The sequence below is a fragment of the Phocoena phocoena genome, chromosome 20 (genome assembly GCF_963924675.1).
Source record: "Phocoena phocoena chromosome 20, mPhoPho1.1, whole genome shotgun sequence".
NCBI classification, from domain to species: domain Eukaryota; kingdom Metazoa; phylum Chordata; class Mammalia; order Artiodactyla; family Phocoenidae; genus Phocoena; species Phocoena phocoena.
In genome coordinates, this window is record NC_089238.1 from 57,766,849 (window position 1) to 57,792,593 (window position 25,745).

The 25,745-nt window shown below is 46.4% G+C and overlaps 1 protein-coding gene across 1 annotated transcript in view; it reads right to left on the bottom strand.

Annotated features, from left to right (window-relative positions):
• KLHDC4 (kelch domain containing 4) overlaps positions 1-25,745 on the bottom strand; it is a 56,986-nt gene that overhangs the window by 17,704 nt on the left and 13,537 nt on the right. Inside the window, exons 5-6 of the mRNA XM_065898416.1 lie at positions 25,505-25,641; positions 1,111-1,203 (exon numbers count right to left, since the gene is read on the bottom strand). Coding sequence (XP_065754488.1) covers positions 1,111-1,203; positions 25,505-25,641 — 230 coding nt within the window. The remainder of the gene's footprint in view (positions 1-1,110; positions 1,204-25,504; positions 25,642-25,745) is intronic.

Consider the following 25,745-nt stretch of genomic DNA (forward strand, 5'->3'; position numbering starts at 1 on the left):
CCTGGTGGCACAGTGGTTGAGGGTCCACCTGCCGACGCAGGGGACGCGGGTTCGTGCCCCGGTCCGGGAAGATCCCACATGCCGCAGAGCGGCTAGGCCCGTGAGCCATGGCCACTGAGCCTGTGCGTCCGGAGCCTGTGCTCCGCAACAGGAGAGGCCACAACAGTGAGAGGCCCACGTACCGCAAAAAAAAACCAAAAAAAGTGTGCCAATGGAGTCACACTGAAAAAAGTGTGTGTGCTGCCACCACAACGAGTTGATGAGTATGTTATTTTTTAAAGGAGTAGGGAACAGAGGAGCATGTGAAACGAGGCACCAGCGAGAAACCCATCCACCCACCTTGTCTGACATGGCCCGAGGCCAGAGGAAACGCACCACCTGCGGGGCCTGCACCAGGCATCAGAGCAGTCTGGACATCTTACCCAGAGCCTTAGCATTTTACAACAGTGGCAGGAACTAACCTGTTCACCAAGTGTCTTCTTTTTCTGGACTGAACTAATAAGGACATTCAAGAAAGTATCAGTATAGATGATGGGCTTAAAACCCCTGGAGAACATGCCGCCAGGCTGGGCACATAAGCACTGTGGCGACACAACCAGGCACAGCAGACCTGGATGTCCCCTCAGGTCCCTCTGCAGGATGCAAGCTACCACATGTTCCCCATCGGGCGGATTTTAAAGTTATTTTAGCCTTGTGCTTCTCAAAGTGGGGTTCCCTGGCCAGCAGCATCACCTGGAGGCTGAAGAAATGCAGATTCTCAGCCCAATCCCAGGCCAATGGAGTCACAAATCAGAGTCTGAACAAGCCTTTCAGAGGATTCTCAATAGGCTGAAGTTCGAGAGCCAATCTTAGATAGGATTGGCCACATTACTTGCAGGCCTTGGTGCAAAATAAAACTGTGGGAACCTCTGTTCAGTAATTATGAAGAATCCCACGACAGTGACAACAGAGCATTAAACCAAGCTCAGGGCCCTCCTCTGCAGCTGCCCAGGCCGTTGGCCCTGGTTTAAGGGATGGGCAGCATTTTCCACGTGTATTCAGAATGGTTCTTCACATAAGGAGCCCACTCCTTACAGCTCCAGGAGACATGGTCCTCCTGTTTGTACTGACCTTGTACTCTCATGGAAGCCACCAAAAAGGATTAACTGTCTCTTCCAGGCCACCATCCGATGTCCACTCCGTCCTGAAGGACCGCCTGGTGATCTAAAATTGAACAAAAAAAAAAGAGGAGCTTGGCAGATGGCGGAAGAGTAGGACGTGGAGCTCACCTCCTCCCACAAACACCAAAATACATGTACAAGTGGAACGACTCGCACAGAACATCTACGGAACGCTGGCACAAGACCTCAGACTTCCGAAAGCACAAGAAAACCTCCACGTAACTGGGTAGAACAAAAGGAAAAATTTTTTAAAAAGTGAAAGGAGTTGGGACGGGACCTACACCCCAGAGAGGGAGGTGTGAAGGAGGAAAGGTTGCTGCACCGTGGGAAGTCCACTCATCATCAGGGAGATCAGCCTGGACAGACGGGGAGCTCTGAAGCCTCTGAGGGGAGCGTAACAGCCAGTTTGCGGGAGGCAACACGGAGAGTGCCCTGCACAGACAGTCGGTACAGCTGCCCTGCACTCCCCAGCCTGAGAAACTCATCCACAGGCACGGGGGGCGGCTGGGTGCTGAAGCTTGGGCTTCAGAAGTCAGACCCAGGGAGAGGACCAGAGCTGGCACACGGAGACAGCCTGAAGAGGCTGGACTGTGGCAACTGGAGGTGTGCTCAGAAGAAGCCTGGGCCTGTCAGAGAGGCAAGGCGCCATTGTTGGGGGGCATGTAAGGAGAGAAGCCGGACCACCATAAAAGCTTCCTTCCTTGTGCACGTGCTCTCAGTCAACAGGACACCACCTACACAAGCTCTGAGCTGGGTGTGAGCCGCCACCACCATCATGGGCTCTAGAGGCGGGCATGGGCCATCGCCACTGTAAGACACACACAAGCAGACCCGAAGCGCTGCCCCCTGCTGTCCTGGGAGTGCACAGGTCACGACCACGAAGCCCGCGAGCAGGCCCCAAGCGCTGCCCCTGCTGTCCCAGGAGTGCACGGGCTGTTGCTGCTACCACAAGACCCATGAAGAGGTGCCAAGTGCTGCCTGCACTGTCTCCGGAGGGCATCGGCCACCACCACCAAGAGACCCGCCAGCAGGCCCCAGTCATTGTGCCCTCGCGGGAGCATGCGGGCTGCCACCGCCACTACGAGAACTGGGAGCAGGGGCCAATCGCTGCCCCCGCTGCCCAAAAGGCTCAGGGGCCGCGGCCACTGCAGGGAGACCAACAAGAGGCGCTGATCGCCACCCCCGCCACACCAGGAGCGCACGGGCCACCACACCTGCACGCCCCGTATCAAGGGGATAACGTCCAGCATACACTGAGGAAAGAGGCAGCAAGCATCCAGACTGAAAGCAACCCCTCAAAGCCAGACAAGATGGCGGAGTAGAGGATTGCGCTCACCTCCTCTCAAGAAAACTCCAAAATCACAGCTAACTGCTAAACAACTATCAACAAAAAAGATTGGAGGGCTTCCCTGGTAGTGCAGTGGTTAAGAATCCACCTGCCAATGCAGGGGACATGGGTTCGGGCCCGGGTCCGGCAAGATCCCACATGCCGCGGAGCAACTAAGCCCGTGCACCACAACTACTGAGCCTGCGCTCTAGAGCCCGCGAACCACAACTACTGAGCCCTCGTGCCACAACTACTGAAGCCCACGAGCCACGACTACTAAAGCCCGTGAACCACAGCTACTGAAGCCCGCACACCTAGAGCCCACGCTCCGCTACAAGAGAAGCCACCACAATGACAAGCCCACACACTGCAATGAAGAGTAGCCCCCACTCACCACAACTGGAGAAAGCCTGCGCGCAGCAACAAAGACCCAACTCAGCCATAAGTAAACAAACAAACAAGCAAATTTTTTAAAAAAGACTGGAATCTACGAAAAAAGATATTTTACACCCAAAGACAAAGAAGAAGCCACAACGAGATGGTAGGAAGGGCACTTTCACAATATAATCAAATTCCATACCCACCAGGTGGGTGACCAACAAACTGGAAAACAATTATACGGTAGAGGTCCTCCCACAGGAGTGAGAATTCTGAGCCCCACGTCAGGCTCCCCAGCCTGAGGGTCTGGCCTCAGGAGGAAGAGCCCCCAGAGCTCTTGGCTTTCCAGGCCAGCAGGGCTTGAGTGCAGGAGCTCCACAGGACTGGGGGAAACAAGAGACTCCACTCCTGGAGGGCACACACAAGATTTCGCGGGCTATGGGACCCAGCACAAAGCAGTGACTCCACTGGAGCCTGGGACAGACATACCTGCGGGTCTTGGACGGTCTCCTGGGGAGGCAGGGATCAGCTGCGGCTCACTGTGGGGGCAAGGACACTAGCGACAGCGACAGAGGCCCCAGGGAATATGATCAACGTGAGCTCTCCTGCAGGTCACCATCTTGGCACCAAGACCTGGCCCCACCCAACAGCCAGCAGGCTCTAGTGCTGGGATGCCTCAGGCCAAACAACCAGCAGGGGAAACACAGCCCCACCCATCGGCAGACAGCCTGCCTAAAGTTGTAATGAGCTCACAGTTACCTCTAAGCACACCCCCTAACATGGGCCTGTCCACCAGAGGGACAAGACCCAGCTCCACCCACCAGTGGGCTGGCTCCAGTCCCTCCCACCAGGAAGCCAGCACAAGCCCAGCACCAACCTCACCTACCAAGGGCAGACACCAAAAACAAGAGGAACTGCAATCCTGCAGCCTGCAGAAAGGAGACCACAAACACAGAAAGTTAGACAAAAAGAGATGACAAAGAAATATGTGCCAGATGAAGGAACAAGATAAAAACCCAGAAGAACAACTAAGTGAAGTGGAGATAGGCAAGCTACTTGAAAAAGAATTCAAAGTAATTATAGTAAAGATGACCCAAGATCTCAGAAAAAGAATGGAGGCACAGACCGAGAAGATACAAGAAATGTTTAATAAAGAGCTAGAAGATTTAAAGAACAAACAGACGAACAACACAATAACTGAAATGAAAACTACACTGAAAAGAATCGACAGCAGAATAAATGAGGCAGAAGAATGAATAAATGAGCTGGACAACAGAGTGGTGGAAATTATTGCCACAGACCAGAATAAAGAAAAAAGAATGAAAAGAAATAAGGACAGCCTCAGAGACCTTTGAGACAACGTGAGACACATCAACATTCACAATATAGAACTCCTAGAAGAAGAGAGAGAAAGGGTCCAAGAAAATAGTTGAAGATATTATAGCTGAACACTTCCCTAACATGGGAAAGGAAACACTCACTCAAGTCCAGTAAGTGCAGAGAGTCCCATGCAGGATAAACCCAAGGAGGAACACGCCAAGACACATATTAACGAAATTGACAAAAATTAAAGACAAAGAGAAAATATTAAAAGCAACAAGGGAAAAGCAACAAGTATCATACAAGGGAATCCCCATAAGGTTTTTTCAGCAGAAACTCTGCAGGCCAGAAGTGAGTGGCATGATACACTTAAAGTAATGAAAGGGAAAAAGCTACAACCAAGAATACTCTACCCAGCAAGGCTCTCGTTCAGATTCGAAAGAGAAATCGGAAGTTTTACAGACAAGCAAAAGCTAAGATAATTCAGCACCACCAAACCAGCTTTACAGCAAATGCTAAAGGAACTTCTCTAGGTGGAAAAGAAAAGGTCACAACTAGAAACAAGAAAATTATGAATGGGAAAGCTCACCAGTAAAGGCAAACACACAGTAAAGGTAGGAAATCACCCACACACAAATATGATATCAAAACCAGCCATCGTGAGAAGAGGAAAGTACAGATGCAGGATATAGGAAGTGTGTTTGAAATTAAGAGACCAGCAACTTAAAACAATCTTGTATATATTCAATATATAGGCTGCTTTACCAAAACCTCATGGGAACTGCAAACCAAAAATCTACAATAGGTACAACAGACACACACACAAAAAAAGCAATCCAAACACAAGACTACGATAGTCATCAAATCACAAGAGAAGAAGACAAAAGAAGAAGGGAAGAAAAAAGACCTGCAAAAACAAATCCAAAACAATTAACAAAATGGCAATAAGAACATACATATCGAGAATTACCTTATATGGAAATGGTTTAAAGGCTCCAAACGAAAGACAAAGACTGCCTGAATGGATACAAAAACAAGACCCATATATACGCTGTCTACAAGAGACCCACTTCAGATCTAGAGACACATACAGTTTGAAAGTGAGGGGATGGAAAAAGGTATCCCATGCAAATAGAAATCAAAAGAAAGCTGGAGTAGCAATACTCATATCAGACAAAATAGACTTTAAAATAAAGACTGTTACAAAAAACAAAGAAGGACACTACCTAATGATCAAGGGGTAAATCCAAGAGGAAAATATAACAATTGTAAATATATATATATATATATACACCCAACATAGGAGCACCTCAACATGTAAGGCAAATGCAAACAGCCATAAAAGGAGAAATTGACAGTAACACTGTAATAGTGGGGGGCTTTAACATCCCACCTACATCGATGGACAGATCATCCAGACAGAACATCAATGAGAAAACCCAGGCCATAAGTAACACGTCAGACCATCCAAAAGCAGCAGAATACACATTCTTCTCAAGTGCACATGGAACATTCTCCAGGATAGGTCACATGCTGGGCCACAACGCAAGCCTTGGTGGATTTAAGAAAACTGCAATCATATCAAGCATCTTTTCCGACCACAACACTCTGAGATTAGAAATCAGTAACAGAAATAACTTAAAAAAATAACAATACAAACACGTGGAGGCTAAACAACATGTTATTAAACAACCAATGGATTACTGAATAAATCAAAGAGTGAACAAATAAATAACTAGAGATGAAAGACAATGAAAACACGGGAATCCAAAACCTATAGGATGTGGCAAAAGCAGCTCTAAGAAGGAAATCTACAGCAATACAATCTTACCTCAGGAAACAAGAAAAATCTCAAACAACCTAACTTACACCTAAAACAACTAGAGAAAGAAGAAGGAAACACAAAGTTAGTAGAAAAAAAAAATCATAAAGGTCTGAGCAGAAATAAATAAAACAGAGACAGAAAACAATAGCAAAGATAAATGAAACTAAAAGCTGGTTCTTTGAAAAGATAAAATTGATGAACCTTTAGCCAGACTCATCAAGAAAAAAAGGGAGAGGGGTCAAATCAATAAAATTAGAAACGAAAAAGGAGAAGTTACTACTGACACCACAAAAAATACAAAGGATCATAAGAGACTACTGCAAGCAACTATATGCCAATGAACTAGACAACCTAGAAGAAATGGACAAATTCTGAGAAAGGTACAACCTTCCAAGATGGAATCAGGAAGAAATAGAAAATATTAACAGACCAATCACAAGTACTGAAATTGAAACTGACTAAAAAACTTCTGACAAACCAAAGTCCAAGACCAGATGGCTTCACAGAGGAATTCTATCAAACATTTAAAGAAGAGTTAACACCCATCCTTCTGAAACTCTTCCCCAAAACTGCACAGGAATAAACATTCCCAAACTCATTCTATGAGTCCACCATCACCCTGACACCAAAACCAGACAAAAATACCACAAAAAAAGAAAATTACAGGCCAGTATCACTGATGAACACAGACACAAAAATTCTCAACAGAATACTAGCAAACCAAATACAACAACACATTAAAAGGATCATACACCGCGATCCAGTGGCATTTATCCCAGGGGCACAAAAATTCTTCAATATACGCAAATCAACCAGTATGATACACATTAACAAAGTGAAAAATAAAAACCATACGATCATCTCAACAGATGCAGAAAAAGCTTTTGACAAAGTTCAACACCCAGTAATGATAAAAACTCTCCAGAAAGTGGGCAGAGGGACCGTACCTCAACATAATAAAGGCCATAGGCCACAGATGACCCACCCACAGCTAACATCATTCTCAATGGTGAAAAGCTGAAAGTGTTTCCTCTAAGATCAGGAACAAGACAAAGATGTCCACTCTCACCACTTTTATTCAACATAGTTTTGGAAGTCCTAGCCACGGCAGTCAGAGAAGAAAAAGAAATAAAAGGAATTCAAATTGGAAAAGAAGAAGTAAAACTGTCACTGTTTGCAGATGACGTGATACTATACATAGAAAATCCTAAAGATACTACCAGAAAACTACTAGAGCTCATCAATGAATTTGGAAAAGTTCCAGGACACAAAATTAATGCACAGAAATCTCTTGCATTCCTATACACTAACAATGAAAGATCAGAAAGAGAAATTAAGAAAACAATCCCATTTACCACCGCATGAAAAAGAAGAAAATACCTAGGAATAAACCTACCTAAGGAGGAAAAAAGACCCATACCCTGAAAACTATAAGACACTGATGAAAGAAATCGAAGATGACACAAACAGATGGAAAGATATACCACGTTCTTGGACTGGAAGAATCAACACTGTCAAAATGACTATACTACCCAAAGCAATCTACAGATTCAGGGTAATCCCTATCAAATTACCAATGGTATTTTTCACAGAACTAGAAAAAAAATTTTTTTTTTTTTTGGCTATTTGACCCCAAATAGCCAAAGCAATCCTGCGAAAGAAAAACGGAGCTGGAGGAATCAGACTCCCTGACTTCCCACTATGTTACAAGGCTATAGTAATCAAAACAGTATGGTACTGGCACAAAAACAGAAATATAGATCAATGGGACAGGATAGAAAGCCCCAAAATAAACCCATACACCTACGATCAATTAATCTATGACAAAGGAGGCAAGAATATACAATGGAGAAAAGACATTCTCTTCAATAAGTGGTGCTAGGAAAACTAGGCAACTACATGTAAAAGAATGAAATGAGAACATTCTCTAACACCATACACAAAAATAAACTCAAAATGGATTAAAGATCTACTGTAAGCCTGGATATGATAAAACTCTTAGAGGAAAACATAGGCAGAACACTCTGACATAAATCACAGCAATATTTTTTTTGGATCCACCTCCTAGAGAGTAATGAAAATAAAAACAAAAATAAACAAATAAACAAATGGGACCTAATGAAACTTAAAAGCTTTTGCATAGCAAAGGAAACCATAAAAAACAAAAAGACAACCCACAGAATGGGAGAAAATATTTGCAAATGAAGTGACTGACAAGGGATTAATCTCCAAAATATATACACAGCTCATGCAGCTCAATATCAAAAAAACCCAAAGAACCCAATCAAAAAATGGGCAGAAGGGGCTTCCCTGGTGGCGCAGTGGTTGAGAGTCCACCTGCCAATGCAGGGGACATGGGTTTGCCCCTGTCCGGAAGATCCCACATGCCGCGGAGAGGCTGGGCCCGTGAGCCATGGCCGCTAAGCCTGCGCGTCCAGAGCCTGTGCTCCGCAACGGGAGAGGCCCACGTACCGCAAAAAAAAAAAAGGGCAGAAGACCTAAACAGACATTTCTCCAAAGAAGACAAACAGATGGCCAAACAGCACATGAAAAGATGCTCAACATCATTAATTACTAGAGAAATGAAAATCAAAACTACCATGAGGTACACCTCACACCTGCCAGATAGCCATCATCAAAATATCTACAAAGAATGAATGCTGGAGAGGGTGTAGGGAAAAGGGAACCCTCCTACACTGTTGGTGGGAATGTAAATTGGTGCAGCCACTATGGAGAACAGTATGGAAGTTCCTCAAAAAACTAAAAATAGAGCTACCATATGACCCAGCAATCCCACTCCTGGGCATATATCCAGAGAAAACAACAATTCAAAAAGATACATGCACCCCAGCGTTCACTGCAGCTCTATTTACAATAGCCAGGACATGGAAGCAACCTAAAAATCCACTGACAGAGAAATAAAGAAGATGTGGTATGTATATACAATGGAATATTACTCAGCCATAGAAAAGAATAACATAATGTCAGTTGCAGCAACATGGATGGACCTAGAAATTATAATACTAAGTGAAGTAAGTCAGACAAGGACAAATATCATATGATAGCACTCATATGTGGAATCTAAAAATATAATAATAATACAAATGAACTTATCTACAAAGCAGAAACAGACTCACAGACTTCAAAAAAAAGTGATAGTTACAAAGGGGAAACGTGGAGGGGGGAGGGATAAATTAGGAGTTTGCAATTAACATATACACACTACTATATGTAAAACAGATAATCAACAAGGACGTACTGTATAGCACAGGAAACTCTACTCAATATTCTGTAATAACCTATACAGGAAAAGAATCTGAAAAAGAATGGATATATGTATATGTATAACTGAATCACTTAGCTGGACACCTGAAACTAACACAGCACTGTAAATCAGCTATACTCCACTATAAAAGAAAAATTAAATTAAAAATAAAAAAGAACCACTTTTTACACCAATTTATTCTGTAAGCACTTACTGGGTACCATCAAATTTGACCACAAGCTACCAAAACCATCCTGAGTATAACTAACTATTATAAACTCTAGAATAAAACAAGAAAATCTCTATGACCTTGGCATAGATATAGATAGAAGCTAACAAACTGGACTCCATCCCAATAAAAATCTTCAGCTCTTCAAAATAAACCATTAAAAAATAAAAAGGCAAGTGACGGACTGGGAGAAGTATTTGCAAATATACATCTGCAAGTGACCTGTATCCAGAATATATAAAGAACCCTTACTACCTTATCAGTAAGATAACCCAATAAAAACACAGGCAAGGGCTTCCCTGGTGGCGCAGTGGTTGGGGGTCCGCCTGCCGATGCAGGGGACGCGGGTTCGTGCCCCTGTCCGGGGGGATCCCGCATGCCTCAGAGCGGCCGGGCCCGTGGGCCATGGCTGCTGGGCCTGTGCGTCCGGAGCCTGTGCTCTGCGGCGGGAGAGGCTGCGGCGGTGAGAGGCCTGCGTACCGCAAAGAAGAAAACAAAAAACCACAGACAAAAGATCTGAACAGAAAGTTCACAAAAGATATGAAAACAAAATTTACAAAAGATAGAAAAATTATGTATAGACATACAGACGACTAACATAAATATGAAATGTGGTCAAGGTCATTAGATGTCAGCTGTTTAATACCAGAAGTGAGCTCCTCCCTGCACCCCCCCCACCCCCCGGGGGCCTGAGACAAAAGATGGCACCCAGAGCTATGAGGCCAGGAAGCGCTGGAGTTCGCTCCCCCTCCCCCTCTCTGCTGTGGGGAGGGTGAAAACGGGACAACAGCTTCTCACAACTGCCACACACAGACTCAGCACACAACCCGGCAATGTGACACCAGACGTTTACTCAAGAGAAATGAGAACACAGGTTCACACAGACACCTCCACGTGTTCAGAGAAGTTTTACTAACGGCTGTCCAAAGCTGGAAGCGGTGGAAAGTGCTCCGAGTACACAGATACACAAGGTGTGGCGTGTTCATCAGACAGAACACGCGTCTGCCATGGAAAGGAGCCATCTACTGACACACACCACGACGTGGACGGTCTCAAATACACCACGGACAGGGAAGCAGGGAGACGGAGGAGCGCGGACTGCGTGACTCCACTTGTATGAGACTATAAAAAGGCAAAATGAATCCCTGGTGACAGCAGCTGCCTGGGGCCCAAGCTTAGGAGGGAACTGACTGCAAAGGGGCAGAAAGGAACTTTGCAGGGTGATGGCATGTTCTGTTTCGGGTATGGGGGTGGCTACACAGGTATATATAGTTGCTGAAATTCATCTAACTGTACACATAAAAGGTATACATTTTATAGAATGTAACTGTATCTCAATAAAACGGATATAAAAATACACAGCAATAAAAAAACAGGAAAAGGGACGTCCCAGCTTCTGGTTCGGCCATAAGGAGCCTGGAAGTTGCTACTCTGTCCTATAAAAAGCTAAACAGACTGAAAAATCCACAGTTCTTGATCTGTAAGAGAGGTGAGGACACAGGGAACACTGCTGCCCACAGACTGGAGAGACGGGCAGTGACACAGAGTTGTGCTCGGGGCAGGCGGGACACACACAAGCAGAAACCCCAGAAGGAACCAGTGCTGGGGTAGAAACCAGGGTAGAAACCCTAGCTCAGCTGGAGGCCCAGTGCAGACAACTCTGAGAGTGGGAAGCCCCAGGTGGACCTCATCACCAGGGTACCCACAATATTGTAAGATTTACCGCCAGGGGCTCGACCAAAGTCCCACAGTAAATATCAGAGAAAAACCCCCTCGTGCCTCTGGCAGGGGGAGAGGAAAAGGAACCACTTTGAGAGACATCAGAGCCCTGTTCTTAACAAGGCCGGCCCTCGAGGGAAACTAGTTAACCACAGCCTAAGCTGCTGCATATCAACAGAGCCAAAATGACCTGGAGGAAGAGAAATACCCAACTCCAGCCCACTCCAGGCACCCTGTCCCACCTAAGGGGATGGAAAAAACTGAGAAACACTGGAGAAGTTCATGGTCCAGAGGCACAGGCTCCACTAGAAGACCTAAACCCAATCAAAGGACTAGCGAACGCTTCCCGTCCCCCCTCATCACCAGCGACCTATTTACAGCAGTTCCTTTAACAGATACATCATGTCCCGCAATCGAGAAAAAATTACAAGGCATCCTAAAAGCAAAAAACACAATTTGAAGAGACAAGTGTCAGAACCAGACATGGCAGGAATGCTGGAATTCTCAGACCAGAAATTTGAAACTATGTTTAATATGCTAAGGGTTCAAATGGACAAAGCAGACAGCATGCGGGGGCAGATGGGTAACGTAAGCGGAGATGGAAGTCCTAAGGAGGAACCAAAAAGAAAGCCTAGACGTGAAAACCACAGTGACAGAAATGAAGAATGCCTTTGATGGGCTTGTAGTTAGACTGGACACAGCTGAGGAAAGAATCACCCAGCTAGAGGATATCTCAATAGAATTCCTGAAAACCAAAAAGCAAGGAGAAAAAGACTGGGGGGGAAAAAAAGAACAGAATATCCAAGGACTGTGGGACAACCACACAAGGTGTAATGTACACGTAATGGGACTACTGAAAGGAGAAGAGAGCAAGGAACAGAAGAAATATTTGAAATAACACTTATTGAGAATTTCCCCAACTTAAATTCAGACACCAAACTACAGACCCAGGAAGCTCAGAGGGTGCCAAGCAGGATAAATGCCAAAAACTACACCTTGGTATATATCATTTTTAAATGATAGAAAATCAAAGATAAAGAAAGTATCCTGAAAGAAACCAAGGGAAAAAACACCTCACCTATAGAGGAACACAGATAACAATTACATCCAACTACTCCCCAGAATCCATGCAAGCAGGAAGAGACTGGAAATATCTAAAGTGCTGAGAGAAAAAACCCCATCACCTAGAATCCGTCAAAAGTGAAGGAGAAATAAAGCCTTTATGAGACAAATAAAAATTGAGAGAATTTGTTGCCAGTAGACCTGCCTTACAAGAAATGTTTAAGGAAGTTCTTCAGAGAAAAGGAAAACAATATAGGTCAGAAACTTAACTGACCACACAGGTAACTGTTTAAAATAATAATGGCAACAATGTATTCAGTTATGTTTGCTTTTGTGCCTGTGTGCGTGAGTGTGTGTGTATACATGTATATGCCGCTAAGGAATATATATTTGTGTGTGTATATACTCACATATGTGTACATATAAGTGAAATGAATGACACAATGATACAAGGGATTGGAAAAAGAAATTAGGATTATCTTGTTCTTACAAGGTACTCACACCACCTGTGAAGTGGTACAGTGTTATTTGAAAGTGGACTTGGATTAGTTATAAATGTATACTGCAAACTACAGGGCAACCACTTAAAGTAAAAAAGAAAGTATAACTGATATGCTAAGAAAGGAGAAAAAATGGAATTATAAAATGCTCTATTAAAACCATAAAAGGCAAAAAAAAAGAGTGGAGGATAAAAACAGGAACAAATAACAAGGGCAACAAACGGAAAACTATAACAAACATGGTAGATACTATATCAGTAATCACTTTGAATGTCAATGGTTTAAATGCACCAATTAAAACACAGACACTATCGGAGAGGATCAAAACACAAGACCCAATTACATGTTATCTACAAGAAACCCACTTTAACCATAAAGACATATATGGATTAAAAGTAAATGGAATGGGGACTTCCCTGGTGGCGCATTGGTAAAGAGTCCACCTGCCAATGCAGGACACACGGGTTCAAGCCCTGGTCTGGAAAGATCCCACATGCTGCAGAGCAGCTAAGCCCGTGGGCCACAACTACTGAGCCTGCGCTCTAGAGCCCGTGAGCCACAGCTACTGAGCAACCCCCACTTGCCACAACTAGAGGAAGCCTGCACACAGCAACAAAGACCCAATGCAGCCAAAAATAAATAATTTTTTTAAAAAAGGAAATGGATGAAGAAAGATATACCATGCTAACAATGATCAAATAAAGTAACAGCAGCTATATTAATTTCAGATGCGGCCGACTTCAAAGCAAGGAAAGTTGTCAGGGATAAAAGGGGCATTACATAATGATAAAGGAGTCAATTCTCTAAGAATACATAACAATTTTTAACAGGTATGCACCTAAGAACAGAGTGTCAAACTACATGAGGCAAAAACTAACCAAAGTGCAAGGAAAAACAGATGAATCCATTATCATTGCTAGAGAATTCAATGCCCCCCTCTCAAAAATGGACAGATAAGATACAGCAAGCAGAAATCAGTAAGGATATGGTTGAACTCAACAACCATCAATCAAGTGGATAAAATTGACATCTACAGACTACTTCGTCCAACAACAGCAGAACACACATTTTTCTCATTTTTCCCATTCTGGGCCATAAAACACATTGTAACAACATTAAAAGTATAGAAATCATATAACGTCTACTCTTAGACCGTGATAGAATTAAACTAGAAATCAGTAACAAAAAAAAAAAAAACTGGAAAATCCCAAAAAAGGTAGAAATTAAACGACACACTTCTAAATAACACATGGGCCAAAGAATAATTATCAAGGGAAATTATTAAATATTTTAAGTCAGATGGAAATGAAAAGACAACTTACCAAAATTTGTGGGATGCCATGATAGCAGTGCTTAAAGGGAAACTTATAGGGTTGAATGCTCATATGAGAAGATCTAAAATCAATAATCTAAGTTTCCACCTTAGGAAACTAGAGAAAGAAGAGGAAATTAAACCCAAAGTAAGCAGAAGAAGAAAAAAAAAAAGAATTATAGCAGAAATTAATGAAATTGAAAACAGGAAATGAATAGAGAAAAAATGAACAAAACAAAAAGCTGGTTCTTTGAGAAGATTGATAAAATCAATAAATCCCTAGCCAAGTTAAGAAAAAAAGAGACAGGATACAAAGCACTAATATCAGAAATGAGGGCTTCCCTGGTGGCGCAGTGGTTATGAATCCACCCGCCCAGGCAGGGGACATGGGTTCGAGCCCTGGTCCAGGAAGATTCCACATGCCGCGGAGCAACTAAGCCTGTGCACCACAACTACTGAGCCTGTACTCTACAGCCCGTGAGCCACAACTACTGAGCCTGCATGCCACAACTACTGAAGCCCGTGTGCCTAGAGCCCGTGCTCCACAACAAGAGAAGCCACCACAATGAGAAGCCCACACACGGCCACTTGCCGCAACTAGAGAAAGCCCGCGCACAACAATGAAGACCCGACAGAGCCAAAAAATAAATAAATTTAATAAATTTTAAAAAATGGCTTCCCTAGTGGTGCAGTGGTTAAGAGTCCGCCTGCCGATGCACGGGGCATGGGTTCGTGCCCTGGTCCGGGAAGATCCCACATGTCGCGGAACGGCTGGGCCCGTGAGCCATGGCCGCGGAGCCTGTGCCTCCAGAGCCTGTGCCTCGCAACGGGAGAGGCCACAACAGTGAGAGGCCCGTGTACCGCAAAAAAAACAAAAACAAAAACAAAGACCCAACGCAACCATAAATAAATTAATTAATTTATAAATTTATAAAAAAAAGAAATGGAAGAGAGGACATCACTACAGATCACATGGAAATTAAAATGAAAACAAAGGAATACTGTGAACAATTCTATGCCCGCAAATTTGACAGCCTGTATGAAATGGACTGACCTCCTCCTCCAAACAACTGTCAAAACCCACACAAGAAATAAACAATCTGAATAGACCTATGTCTATTAAGTAAAAGCAATCAATCATTAATAACCTTCCAAAACAGAAAGCCACAAGACCCAGAAGGGTTCACTGGTGAAATCTACCAAACATTTAAGGAAGAAATTATACCAATCCTCTACAATCTCTCTGAGGAGAGCTTCTAGCCTCTATCCAGCATTACCCTAATGACAAAACCAGACAAAGACATTATAAGAAAACCATAGGCCAATATCTCTTGTGAACATAAAATGCAAAAATCCTCGACAAAATATTAGCAAACTGAATCCACAAAATATAAAAAGAAGTATACACTATGACCACGTGGAATTTATCCCGGGTAAGCAGGGCTGGTTCAAGGTTTGAAAATCAATATAAGCCATCACATTTGACAGACTAAAAATGAAACATCACATGATCATATCAACAGTTGAAAAAAAGCATTTGACAAAATCTAATATCCATTCATGATAAAAACTCTCAGTAAACTTGGAATAAAGGGGAAATTTTCCAACTTGATAAAGATCTACCAAAAAAACTACAGCTAAAGTCATACTTAATGATGAGAAAAGTTAGTGGCTTTCCCACTAACAGCAGGTACATGGTAAGGATATTCTCTCTCATCACTCCTTTTCAACTTCGTACTGAAAAGTTCTTGCTAACACAATACAGCAAGAAATGGAAATAAAATGTATACACGTTGGGAAGAAACATAAAAACTCTCTTTGTTCACAAATGACATGATCATCTATGTGGAAAATACTTAAGAACTGACAGGAAAACTTCTGGAACTAGTAAGCATTTATAGCAAGGTTGTAGGCAACAAAGTTAATATGCAAAAGTCAATTGCTTTCCTATAAACCAGCAACGAACAAGTGAAATTTGAAATTAAAAGCAGTATTGTTTACATTAGCACTACAACATGAAATACTTAGGTACGAACCTAACAAAATATATAGAAAATCTATATGGGGAAAACTGCAAAATTCTGATGAAGAAAACCAAAGAACTAAGTAAATGGAGGGACATTCCGCGTTCATGGATAAGAAGACTCAGTATTGTCAAGGTGTCAGTACTTCCCAACTTGATCTATAGATTCAACAGTCCCAATCAAAATCCCAGTAAATTATTTCATGGATATCAACACACAAATTCTAAAGTTTATATGGAAAGCCAAAAGACACAGAATAGTCAACACGATCTTGAAGGAGAAGAACAAAGTTGGAGGACTGATGTTACCTGACTTCAAGACTTACTATAAAGCTACAGTAATCATGACAGTGTGGTGTTGGTGAACGAGTAAACGGGGAGATCAATGGAAGAGAACAGACAACGCAGAAACAGAGTTCCATAAATACAGCCAACTGATCTCTGACAAAAGAGCAAAGGCAATACAATGGAGCAAAGACAGTCTCTTCAACAAATGGCGTCGCAACAACTGAACATCCACACGCAAAAGAATAAACCTGAACACAGACCTTCGGCAAAAAATACTCAAAATGGACCACAGGCCTACATGTAAAGTAACTGATAGATAAGCTGGACCTATAAATGTAAAACTTCTGCTCTGCAGAAGACAGTGTCAAGAGAATTAAAAGTCACAGTCTGGGAGAAAATATTTGCAAAAAACACATCTGATAAACGACTATTATCCAAAATACACAAACAACTCTTAAAGCTCAACAGTAAGGAAACAACCTGATGTGAAAAGAGCTGACGTGGTCACCCGGGCACCCTCACCAGGTACCTCTGCCCACCGTTTTGCGCTGGTGCTATCTCAATCTCGCTCTCCCACCTACACAATCCAACCATGACGTCAAGGCTGCAAAAGATGGTTACAACCTGAGCTGCCCAATCCAGTACTTCTCTCTACAAGGCATTATTCTCCATTTATTTCCACAAAGCTTTCCCCCAAACCAGGTGCCCTAAAATAAATACAACACAAAGACTCTCAAAATGAAAGAGAAGCTTGAGCTGCCCAACCCAGCATCTCCCCACTAGCAAATCTCAGATGAACATTTCATCACACACTGCTATGAGGACCTCCAGGATCTTCCCTTATTCCAACCTAGAAAAAATTCCCTTCTTCTCACCTTTCTTGAAATGCTTGAACGTCCTAGTCTCTCTCCCCTAATGCCCTCAGCTTATTAACTTCCCTTTTAATGTGTCGTTCAAGCCAACCACGGTACTCATCCATGGAAAGTCAACCAAAAATCACCAGTTCCTATTCCTGAAGACTACATCCTGCTAATCTCATCTTTAAGCATCAGTCTTGGAGTAGCCTCACCATATGTAGATGACTACCGGCATTTCAACTTACTAAATACTTCTCTCCTACTAGCAAGGGCAGCTTCTTTAAATGCTACATTTATATGCAACCTACAAGGAAAACTTATCCCACTTCAATTTCATCTTGCTAGATTTGGTCCACAAAGAGAATTTTGGATGCTGAACTGCCAACCAATTTATTTGCTTTTCTTCCTAGTTTTGTATTTTTTAAAATTTATTATTTATTTAAAAAATTTTTTTGGCTGCCTTGGGTCTTCGTTGCTGCGCGCAGGCTTTCTCTAGCTGCGGTGAGCGGGGGCTACTCTTCCTTGCGGGACACGTGCTTCTCATTGCGCGGCTTCTCTTGTTGCAGAGCACGGGCTCTGGGCGCACGGGCTTCAGTAGCTGTGGCGCACGGGCTTAGTTGCTCCACAGCATGTGGGATCTTCCCAGACCAGGGATCGAACCCGCGTCCCCTGCATTGGCAGGTGGATTCTTAACCACTGTGCCACCGGGAAGTCCTTTCCTAGCTGTTTATCACCCACAAATCTAGTAAGCATGTTTTCTTTTCCAAATTCATGATAAAAATCCCAGACGGACAAGGTTCAGGAGGGTCTGCACCACGCCACGACATCACCACCACAGGTTCACGCCATCACTGGGCACTGACCCCGCCCGTGCACTCTGCACGGTGAGAGCAGGGCTCTCCTCGGAGCTGGCCCCACTCCACAGGCTGAAGCAGCTGGCACGACTTTTCCATGTCCCGAGACTGGGTGCCGAGGAGACAAGCCACAGTGTACAGCTGCACAACAGAGAAGGTGAATGAGAAGACCACCACCGTGCCGGGCAAGCAACAAACCCCCCTTCTGAGAAACTGTCTGTTACGGTACTTTACAAGTACAACCTGGGAAACAGGTTTTCTTTCAAAAACTAATAGGTTTGCTTCCAATTCTACTTCAAAAAAGGTACACAGGAGAGCCCAAAACGCTCCCAATGTTACTCCAGTAACCGTGAATGGAATGGCCCAGTGACCTATGGAAACAGCACCAGCGAGCCAAGTGATCTCTAGATGACTCCCCAAAGTCGAGATGGCCAGGTTAGGGCTTCCTGCAGCCTCTGGCCACAAATCTCATGGGTGTTCTGTCCTCTGGTGAGCCAGGCATTAAGGACTCAATTAACTTTCTGTGGCAGCAGCCAAGTACCACTGTGTTTTGTAACCAAAAAGGGAAATGTTTTCTATAAAAAGACTCCATATACCCCTTTAGAAAATAAAGCCACCCAAAAAAGCCTGTTTATATTTGAATCTCCAACAGGCACTTTTCAACTGCCGTCACTCCTAAATATGGAGTCTTAAAAAATTAACATGTCCTACTCAGCCAGCTCTATAAGCAGCGCAAAAATACATGTGTACTGTTGTGGGAGTGAGTGCTTCCAGCGCATCTGAGCTGCGTGCAGAGCAGCGCTGCGGCAGGGCACACTGCCACTCAGCATCACCCAGGCCCCTTCCAGCCAGCTGCTGCGGTGACATTTACAGAAGACGCACACGCGTCTAATAGCTCCACGGGCTTCGGGTACAAACAGAGTGTTAAGCACTCAGTATGCAAAGGCTTCCCTGAGTTATCTGAAAGTTTACACCTTACAAAAGATACACCATAGTACCATGCTGTTCCCGAGATATTTACTGAGCAAAGGAAAAATTTCTCTCACCAACCCAGAGATTCAAGGCCACACAGGCCGACCTGACGGGGAACTTAGTCTAGTGGCCCATCCTCAGAAAAGGAAAGGGCCCTCCTCCAAGAATGGTTCCGACGTGGAGAGCAGGCAACGTAGGCAAGAGCATCTCTCCCTTCATCAAACAGGGCACCTTCAGAATTCAGCGCCACTTTTCCGAGTACCACTAAACGACAAATTTGGGACTTAGTAAGTATTTACTCACATTGCACAGAATAACTAGTAGCTGTCTCTAGAATCCAGGCAGCCTATCAAACTGTGCCCTTCTACCTTAACTATTACTATTAAGTAACGAAACCATCTGGGGAGTGTTTATATATAATAACCCTACCATAGCGGAGTCTGCGCTGTGAGAGACTGAGCAGGCAGGCAAATGCTGAGTCCTGCCTTTGGTGTCGAACTGCCCTCAGACTCACACAGGTGCACATACACCTAAACACAGCCCACTCTCCTCCCCGACCTCCTGGAGGAGATGCAGCGGGGAACGGGGGAGAGGCTGTGTATGGTATAAAAATAAAAACGCGATTAGTGGACAGAATCTGTGTTACCAAATCAGGCCTTTTTTTGGTTGTTTTTTTTAAATCAGGTCAGTTGTGCAGGCACGTCCCACCGAAGACAGACATCGCAGGGAATCTCAAAACATCTGTTAAAGTTGGTCACACTCGTCCAACGTAAACCAGGAGGCTGTGCTGACATTTAAGCTCTGGTCTTCTTGACGTTAGTAACACTACGACCTTTCCTCTCATTTTCAAACTGTTATGATGTCCATTAAACGTTGCAAGAATGGAGAATGTGCATAAAGGAAGACAATACAGACTCCTAAGGGTCTGCTCGTTGTAAACAGTGCTACAGATGAAACCCGAGAAGGGCAAAATTGAAAGACAAAGCGGATGCCTGGGAATCAATCACCCTGCCCTCCCACGAGAAAAACCTGCTTAAAAGCCCACAAAGGGACCACATATACCACATACTGATTTAACTCTGCCTCTGCCGGCCTTTACTGTTATGTAAGCTTTTCTTGGTCTCAGTCTCCCCAAACGTAAAACTACCCCCACGGGAGTGAAGAATGTTTCCTAAAAAATGAATGCACAGAATTCCCTGGTTAGGACTCGGTGCTCTCACTGCGAAGGGTGAGGGTTCAAAACCTGGCAGGGAGCTAAGATCCCGCAAGCCCTGCAGCATGGCAAAAAGAATGCAGAGTGCCGGGCCAAGCCCTGGAGACTGAATAAATTTGGTTCACAGGGACCTCTTCCTGCACTTTTCCCATGATTTGAGCTCACACCGTGTGGATTCCCCCAGACTCAGTGATTTTCCCCAGAAATAGCAATATCAGCCTTCATTTCGGCTGAAGCGCCTTCCCTTTTCTTTTAGGTCAGTAAGAAAAAATTACAGAGGAGACAGCAGCCATTGTGTCTGCCTATTAATAACCAAGCCCAGTTCCGAGCGGCGGCAGCTCCAAGGCAAAACCCCACGGGCTGTAACCCAGCCCCCAGGATCGATAGACCAACTTCAGTAATTAGTCGGCCTGCTTCCGCTGCTACACCGGGCCTCGTCAATTAGGCATGCACAGCCCTGCCAACAACAGTGGGGTGACGCTTTCATTGTGGAATAAGTAGTAAATTACAAAAGCAATACCCACACCGTTCTTCATTGTGAAGGATCTAAGAGGCATTTTACATGAGTTCTCTTACTTCTGAAAAGGCAGCCGACGTTTTCACATTAGTGAACAGTGCTCCAAGTATGCCTGAGATGCGCCAGTAGGCGAGGCCTCCAGCTGTGATCCAGGGCCGCCTGGATCAAGGTTACTAAGGGGGGTGGGGGGTTACTGTCAAATGCAGATTCCTGAGCCCCATCTTAAAGCGGCTCTGAATCAGACTTGATGTTTAGGGGGACGAGGACAGGAACATGCATTTTCAGAGCTCCCTAGGTGCTAATCGGTGCACGGAAGCCCAAGAATCACCCAGAGAGGTATCCTCTCAGCTGTGAGCCATCTCCCCAGGCTGACAAGTCTCCCAGCCACTCCACCACCGACTCTTGCTGTGAAACCTTGGAAGTTCTTTAAGACACCCCCTCCAAAGTGCAGACAGGGCAGCCACCCCGCGGACTAAGTATGTGCTACACTGTGAAGCGAGGGCAGTAAGAACTGCCCCAGACAAAACACCTGTGCGCTGCAGACAGCTGTGCCCACAGTGCCTGGGGAGAAAGTCAGACCCGGGGACAAGGCTCCAGGAACACATGCCCTCTGACTTTGAAACTCTACCTCTGGGCCGGTTTAAATGTTTCTGGAGGATAAAACATAAACCTAACTGAGACTCCTAAGAGGAGAGAAGTGAAATGTTCCCGACTGGGAAGGCTAAGGATTAGACAGACGTCGATTCTCCCTAGGTGAAATCGACAAACTGCGAGCCAATCGAAATCCCACGGGAACGTTTATACAACAGAACTTGAACATTCTGAAGCTCTTATGAAAAAAAATGAGTGGGGCTTCCCTGGTGGCACAGTGGTTAAGAACCCACCTGCAAATGCAGGGGACTCAGGTTCCAGCCCTGGTCCAGGAAGATCCCACATGCCGTGGAGCAACTAAGCCCATGCACAACTACTGAGCCTGCGCTCTAGAGCCCGTGAGCCGCAACTACTGAGCCCACGAGCCACAACGACTGAGGCTGCACACAACTACTGAAGCCCGCGCACCTAGAGCCCGTGCTCCACAACAAGAGAAGCCACTGCAATGAGAAGCCCACGCACCTCAACAAAGAGTAGCCCCCACTCGCCACAACTAGAGAAAGCCCGCACGCAGCAAGGAAGACCCAATGCGACCAAATATTAAAAAAATTTAAAAATTAAAAAAAAAATGAGTGCATGACAAAGAAATGCTTTAAGTAAATGAGAAAAACCTTCCTGCTATCCAAATAAACCACAGAGCTATAGTGATTAAAATGGAGCAATACTAGAACAGGTGGGAAGAGAAGATCAAGGAATCAGAAGAAAACCCGGAAACATCCAGACCCTTCTGGACTGCGTGTGTGCACGCACGTGTGCCTGCACCGGCTCTCTGGCCCAGTCTGCAGGCACACGTGCGTGCACACACACTCAGGCACGTGCTGCTCTGTACCTTAGGTTTCTGCACAAGCTTTTTTGTACAACATGAGAGGGAACATTTCTTTAGGGTATACTCCTAACAGCGCACATGGGGTCGAGGGGCAGGCGCAAGCAACAGGACGCTGGAACCACAGGTGCTGCGGGCGACACTTCAGCCAGCGGGAGGGACCCCTGCTTGCCCAGCCCTCGCCGCCTGACAGGCCGGCCTTCCGTGTGAGCCACTCGTGCTGCCTTCTCACGTCAGGCCGCTGGCCGCTCACTACTCTACACAAAGTCTCTATCCTGAACACAAGCTCGCTTCATGCTGTAAACCTGGCACCACTCCCACACTTTCCTGGTGGCATCATTCCTGATACAAAAACCTTAACACTTCCCATGGTCAGACAGTCACCCTCTTGTGGCTTCCGGTGTGTGACTCACTCAGGGAACCTTCCCTGAGGCGTGCTTGCTCCCTACACACAGTGGCTGCAGACACTGTAACAGCAAGGAACGGGCCACACAGGGCACACCTTCCTCGCTGGTCTCACAGAACACGCTGGGGCAGGGCAGGGGAAGGGCTGCGGCTGTGCGCATGCCCAGGCACCGAGCCCAGCGCCCACGACGACAAAGGGGAACGGAGGTCGTCACCCCACAGTATCTCTCACACACCGCTTCCGATTTCTTGCACCCCACCAGGGGCCTTAAAAACAGAGCCAGCCTCGAACACCACGCACCTGGGAACCGCAGGCACGTGAAGCAGTAGTGAGTGAACTGGGCTGAGCAGCAGAAACACAGAAACTGAGCCGGTCGTTTAAAATCTCCCGGCAAACAGGCTAAGAGGAGAAGCCAGGGACAGACCCTCCGTGCCCCAACTTTCAGCCCCGCAGGGACCATGGGCTCTGGGGAAATGCACCGCCGCACCCTGGCCACTGAAGAGAACAGCTCAGCGCAGCTCTGCCCGGCTGCCCATCTCCCCACCGAGAACCAGAGATGACGGCCCAGAAGGTAGGCTCAAAAAAAAGATGCTGTAGACAAAAAAGACAAGAAATAAAGCGCCTAACCCTTTCCCCGCCACACCACTCTATCCAGGCTAGAACAGGGGTGCCGAGAGAGGCAGCTCAGTTCTGTCTCTGAACCTTCACATTAGCATTTCGCAGGTTCCCCAGTATACCTTCAGGAATTCTCCCACTTTAATTACAATCAGCAAAAAGGTAATGAGAGACCTGCTCATCAGGAACAACTTCTGACTTAGGACAGAGGCCTCGCATGCCAAGCAGGCGCAACCGGGCCGACGACGCCGGGACACAGCTCACGACGCGCAGTGAGGCGAGGCTCGGGACAGCAGACCCGGCGAGCTCTGCAAAGGGCACTGACTGCACGGCACTAGGGCCTCCCTGCTTCCCTGGAGCCAACACCTGCAATACCTGTCACAGAAGCGGAAAGGTCTGGAGGCCACGAGAAAGCACGCGCCACAGCACAGCCCGGCAGGGCACTGCGGGACAGCCCACAACATGCCACCACCATCAACACCAGGCCCCACGGGTGCTGCAGGCCCCACGGGGCCGTTCACCGTCCCTCACCCATACGCTACAGGCAAAAGCTACCAAAGCTGACAAAAATGCAACGAAAACATCAAGAACCGATTCGCCAGAAGTGAACAAAAGACCTAACAACTGGATTTTGAAAAGAATAACTGAAGCAAAGCAAGAAAGACAAAAAAGGGTACATGCTCTGGGCCTGAACACTCTTTAAATTACGGGGAAAATGAAAATGACTAGGTCTCAACATATGCACAATGAAATCAATTTTTTTTTTTTTTGAAATCAATTTCTAATATGAAAAGTTCTTAGTTGCCATGCCTTTCCCAAAGCAAGTAAGACAAGAAGATGCAGGCGGCGCTCGGGAGAGCACACCAAGGCTCACCCTGGGTCCAACTTTACTAGGACTGCTCTCCAGAGCTTCCCCGGCAGCTTAGCGAGCTTGGGAATCTCTGAGCACCTTCCAATCACTCTCACGGTCAACTCTTCACACGGCTAGTCTAACACTCCAGGCTGGAAGCCGATCTGAGCAGGCCGACAGCCGGGTGTTCACGGGCTCCTAAAAGGCCCCTCAGGGGACCACGGAGCACACCCTCCAGAGACCTCCCTTGGATGCAAGTCCCGGGACCTGACAGCAGCCCTGTACCCCCCCGAATTCCGCTCCGCTGAGGCGGGGAGCCTGGCGGCCGCTTTAACAATACAGAGCTGGTGCCCCAGAGCCACGCATGCGCCCCACGAGGGCAAAGCCACTGACTCGACTTTCAGTCCGTCACGCTACTAGGCTTCTTCTTGTACATAATTTATATGCAGACACACCGTCCGTCTCTCTACAGAGTCAGGTGTGTGGCTCTGGCCACGGAGACTGCAGGGGTGAACGTGACAACCACACGTCAATGTCACCGACAGAAGCAGGAATCGAGCACCAACGATGGCCGAGCCTGCTTTATTCAACAGTGACATAAAGGCTTCCCTGTCCTTCCTCTGATACGCTTCCACTATTCCTACATCAAGCGGACCTAGCCGGGTACCTCCTCTCAGCGACACGGCACTCCATGGGCAGCAAGATGAAACCCAGAGCTGCCTCCGGGGCGATAAACGGACAGGAGAACTGCAGGAAAACATGACCACTGCTGACGCCGACGAGGGGGGGGAGGACCAGGAAAACATGACCACTGCTGACGCCGACGAGGGGGGGGAGGACCAGGAAAACATGACCACTGCTGACGCCGACGAGGGGGGGGAGGACCAGGAAAACATGACCACTGCTGACGCCGACGAGGGGGGGGAGGACCAGGAAAACATGACCACTGCTGACGCCGACGAAGGGGGGGAGGACCAGGAAAACATGACCACTGCTGACGCCGACGAGGGGGGGGAGGACCAGGAAAATACGACCACTGCTGACGCCGACGAGGGGGGGGAGGACCAGGAAAACGAGCCCGGATGCGGCGCTGGTCCCAGAGACCCTGGCAATGCCTTCCACGAAGCCAGATGTCAGGCAGCCGGCACCGGGCAGGGCCGCTCCGCGAAGGGGAAGCTCCTCCCTCACTTTGGTCACCAGCCAGACTGGTCTCCCAGGCGGGGCAACCGCGCTCCTCAGAGGCCTGGAATTATCCCACAAGAGCCGACCCCGTCACCGTGAACCCCAGACGCCGGCACGGGGCAGGGGCGGGCCCAGGGGTCACGCTCCTCACCTTACCTGACTTGCTCCCACGTCCTGGTGGCCAAATGCAGGACCCAGAGGTCCCTGTAGTGGTAGAAGTGCTCTCCATCGGGAGAGGCAAACTCCCCGCCAAAGATCCACAGCTGTCCGCCGCCCTGGGGCACCATCACAGCCTGTTGAGAGAATGGTGACAGGTCAGGGCACAGCCATACAGCTCTCGGGGAAAACCGGAGCCCCTCCCCCAGAACACCCGGTGCCAAGCCCTGACCTCGTCTTC